At 55.4% G+C, this 4,374-nt stretch overlaps 1 protein-coding gene across 2 annotated transcripts in view; it reads left to right on the forward strand.

Annotated features, from left to right (window-relative positions):
- Positions 1–2,147: 2,147 nt before the first annotated feature.
- HTR3A (5-hydroxytryptamine receptor 3A) overlaps positions 2,148–4,374 on the forward strand; it is a 14,647-nt gene continuing 12,420 nt past the window's right edge. Inside the window, exon 1 of one of the 2 annotated variants that reach the window (XM_024131340.2) lies at positions 2,148–2,225. In XM_024131340.2, the coding sequence (XP_023987108.1) occupies positions 2,151–2,225 (75 nt within the window). In that variant the 5' untranslated portion in view covers positions 2,148–2,150. The remainder of the gene's footprint in view (positions 2,226–4,374) is intronic. The other variant, XM_024131339.2, reaches the window with a different exon arrangement.

Genomic DNA, 4,374 nt, shown 5'->3' on the forward strand with positions numbered 1-4,374 from the left:
CGTGAGCTATGGCCGCTGAGCCTGTGTGTCCGGAGCCTGTGCTCCGCAACGGGAGAGGCCACAACAGTGAGAGACCCGCGTACCTCAAAAAAAAAAAGATCAGGTTCTTTGGTGGTCAAAGTTTTACAGACCAGTAAAAATCTACTGGAGGAGATGGGAAGCACACAGCTGTAATGGGAAGGGCTGGAACCAAGCGTCTGGAGGATATCAGCTCCATCCATAAGTAGCTTTGGGAACTGAGGCAAGTCCTAGAGGCTCTCTGGGCTCTGTGTTTTAACCTGGAAAATGGGAGTAAGAAAAGTGATAAAGGACTATGCCATGCGACAGCATCATGAATGGGCGGCAAGCGCCAGGCACACATGTGAACATAGTCCTCCTTCCCATGGACACAAAGGAAGGCCTGCAGACCCTACAGCCTTGGAGCTTTTCATTACCCACACTGGACGGCTGCCATTTGTGCGTCTGCCTCCCTGGGAGGAGCCTGGCCGTCTGCAGGCAGAACTCAGGAATCAAATTAGCCAGGCCTCTGCTTTTCCCTCATCCCCACTGGCCAAGGAGAGTTCATCAAGGCCTCGCACTAATTCTTATCTTGTTTAAAAGGGGCAAAAGTGACTCCACAGTTTCATCGGAGGCAATTTACACCCCGCCACTGGCCACGTCTCCAACTCCCCTTGTCTGTTGTGCCATCAAATCCATTAATTTCTTCAGGGGAAACTTGATTGCTGCTCCATCAGAGAGACACACAGGCAATACATCTCCATTGGAGGCTGTGGCCTGCCTGACTCGTTCTAATTCTGTTACCTAAGAAGCTAATTCTCTAATGCACATGCTGGGCAAAGGACATCCTCTTCCCTCCCTAACACAATTGGGCAGTCCCAGAGGGTCCCAGGAGCTCACTGCAGAAATGAAAGCTTGGGGTCCATGGCACAGGGTCTCCAGGCTTCCTTACTGTCCCCGAGATGGTCCACCGGAGTGTGGAGAGCCCATTGCCGAGAGTCCCATTCGGGGAGGGTCAGCCGCATTCAGGCCACCTGGGGCTCACGGCTCAGCCCCTTCCTGCCGCCTCTGCTTCATCATTTCTCCTCCTCTTTCTTCTCTTCTTTTCCTCCTTCTTTTCCTCTATTTGTCCCCCTCCTTCCTTGCCTTTTACTTCTATTTTCCTCTTCCTTCTCAGTTTCCTACCAATTGTTCTTTCTCTTCTCGTCTTCCTTTTCTGCTTCTTTTTACTTTTTTACTTCTCACCCCTCTCCAGATCCGCCCTTTCTATAGTTTACCTTCTGTTTCTTTTCATCGTCCTCTTGTCCCTTTTCTTCCTCCAGCTTTGGTGCTGCCCCTTTTAGATCAAGTTCAGTGTCTGATGTTCCTTCCTGGCTCTCTGTCTCTGGAGGGTTTGGCTCAGTGGAAGGAATGGGCCCCAGGCCACGTTGGCCTGGGCTTGGAGCAAAATACAGCGGGGCCGGGGGGTGCCTCATGTTTACACACAGGGAGCCCCAAGGATACAGAATGGGACAATCTGTATCCGTGTGTGTGTGTGTGTGTGTGTGTGTGTGTGTGTGTGTGTGTGTGGCAGGGGAGCAGTTAAATGTGTATTTGCTCTTTAACGATAATGCCCAGTCACCCACTTAGCTAGGGGCACTGGGTCACCTGTGGAGTTAAAGCATGGTCCTCCTGCTTCTCGGACCCCACCCCACCCTGTCCCAGCCCGATGCTACCGATGGGCATAAATGAAGGCAGCAGCCTAAAGCACCCCCCAGCGGACAGGCTGCACCCTTGCTCCAGGAGCTCCTGCAGCCCCCTGACACCAAGTTGCTCCTTGGGGAACTTGGCCAGGCCACCTGGCTGAACAGGTGGACTGAGCTCTGGCCGCATGACATCAGCCTGGTGGGCTCCCCTCTCACTGGCTCCTTCTTCTTCCTTCCCCGCCCTGAAACCTGATCCAGCTGAAGGATTGATTGCAGGAAAACTTGGCGGCTTCCCAGCCCTGGTGGCCGGGGCAGTGCAAGGCTGCAGCCTCAGAAGGTGCAGGGAGCAGCCAGCTGGGAGAGGCAGGCTGGCTGGGACAGGGGGCTGGCAGGGCGCAGGCAGGCTGGTCCTCAGCAGGGTTCACCCTGAAGGCCACTCGAGGCACCCGACACCGCGAGAAGCTCGCCATGCTGCTGTGGGTGCCGCAGGCGCTGCTTGCCTTGCTTCTGTCCGGGCTCCTGGCCCAGGGAGAAGGTAAGGAGGCCATGGGGCAGCACGCAGGACCTGGCTGGCAGCTACAGAGGTGGGAGAGGGGACGCCTGGCCCCTCCAAACGTGGAGGGAAAGAGGGTTTTGGAGTGGGTGGGGCTACAGGAAAGTTGGGGATCTTACTGCATATGAGCATGAGAGGATTTTAACACACCGGGATCCAGCTAGAAACTGCGGATGTTGAACGTCGGGTGAGAGCAGGGCTTGCAGAGAGGGGCCCTGAGCTGTGTGGGAAATGCTTAGATGGGCATGGGACAGGGGCTCCTCCCTTTTTGCCCTGCCCCCAAACTCATCGAAGGGCAGCTGCAAGGGAACTTTGAGCTCATTTGGTCCACTCTTTCTTGTTATAAATGGGAATGCTGTGGACCAGAGATGGGGAGTAATTCACTCAAGGTCACACAGCTCCTTAGCAGTAGAGTGGAGACCAGAATGAATGTCATCATTTTTCCCCAGCTTCACTGCTTTCGTTGCACGGGTTCTCTAAAGTTCCTTCCAGGGCTAACCTCTAATAGCACCAAACTTCTCTCTGCATTCCCCCACCCATCCCTTTCCACTTCCTGGGGACACAGGGCATTTTGGTCACAAAAGGATCCATTTCCTTTTGCTGCAGACAATATTCGTTCCCCATTTGGGAAGGTTTTCTCTCCATCCAGAGCTGGGTTGAAGCTGGGGCTGGGGCACAGTTAGGATGTGCTTAATTGGACGGATCTGAAGGGCTTCTGGGCACAGTGGTTTTCCTCGCATGAGCTGTCGTTTGGGGAGACTCAGTGGGATGAGTAGACCTGGGCTGCAAGTTAGGACTGTGGTCTGGGGTTTCCTTGGCTGCAGAGAAGTTTTGTCCCTCCCAGCATTGGTCCTTTGCTCTGAGGCCTGCAGGGCCCAGACTTGTTCTGTCCAAAGTGATCAGAGTCCCAGACCATAGGATCTGGGCTGTCGTGTAGTGAAGACACACAGGGACCTGGGTTTGAATTTCAGTTCCTTCCCTTGCAGGGCACGGTACGTATCTTTCTGAGCCTTGGGGAGCCTCACCAAGGCTTCTGAGCCTTACCTTCTTTATCTATAAATGGGGTGTCATGATACTCACTCCAGTGGGCTCTCCTAAGACTGAAATGAACAATATGTGCATTGACATTTTTCCAAAGCGGACACTCAATAAATGTCCTCTTGTCTTCCTCTGTCTCTGCTCTTTTTTTTTTTTTTTTTTTTTTTGTGGTACGCGGGCCTCACTGTTGTGGCCTCTCCTGTTGTGGAGCACAGGCTCCGGACGCGCAGTCTCAGTGGCCATGGCTCACGGGACTAGCCGCTCCGCGGCATGTGGGATCTTCCCGGAGCGGGGCACGAACCCGTGTCCCTTGCATCGGCAGGCGGACTCCCAACCACTGCGCCACCAGGGAAGCCCCTCTCTGCTCTTCTCTGCCTTTCTGAGGGAAGCTGAATCCCAGCCGCTCCGCGGCATGCGGGATCTTCCCGGACCGGGGCACGAACCCGTGTCCCCTGCATCGGCAGGCGGACTCCCAACCACTGCGCCACCAGGGAAGCCCCTCTCTGCTCTTCTCTGCCTTTCTGAGGGAAGCTGAAAGTTTAGCAGGGGCAGGTGGGTGAGGGGCAGGAAGGGGGCTCTGCAGGACCAACTTGCTGTAGAGGTCCACATATGATAGATGAGATGGGAGAAGAAGCAGCCTTGTCGAGAGAAAGCCGGGCCTGCTGGCCCCTGGCCTGTGAAAGACCCTGGTATCCCCCTGCCAGCCCCTCACGGCCTTGCAGCCTGTGCCCTGGTCCCCCAAGTGGCTCCCCGCCCCGACCCCGTCTTTCACCTTCATATTTCTGGCACCTTTCAGGAGGTGCTTCTATTGTTTCCCAGACGGACAACTGAGGTGCTCATGAAATCCCCAGAGAGCGGGGCTAGGGCCTAGGGGTTGGGGTTTCACTGCTTTATCTTTGCAGGCCTCCTGCTCTGGGGACCGTTTGGTTTCTCCTCGCTTCCTCTACACCTCAGCCCAGACCTCTTCCTAACCCCATCAAACCTGCCCATAAAGCTACCCTAGGGCTTCCCTGGTGGCGCAGTGGTTGAGAGTCCGCCTGCCGATGCAGGGGACATGGGTTCGTGCCCCAGTCCAGGAGGATCCCACGTGCCGCGGAGCGG

This window comes from Physeter macrocephalus, unplaced genomic scaffold (genome assembly GCF_002837175.3).
Source record: "Physeter macrocephalus isolate SW-GA unplaced genomic scaffold, ASM283717v5 random_11, whole genome shotgun sequence".
NCBI lineage: Eukaryota > Metazoa > Chordata > Mammalia > Artiodactyla > Physeteridae > Physeter > Physeter macrocephalus.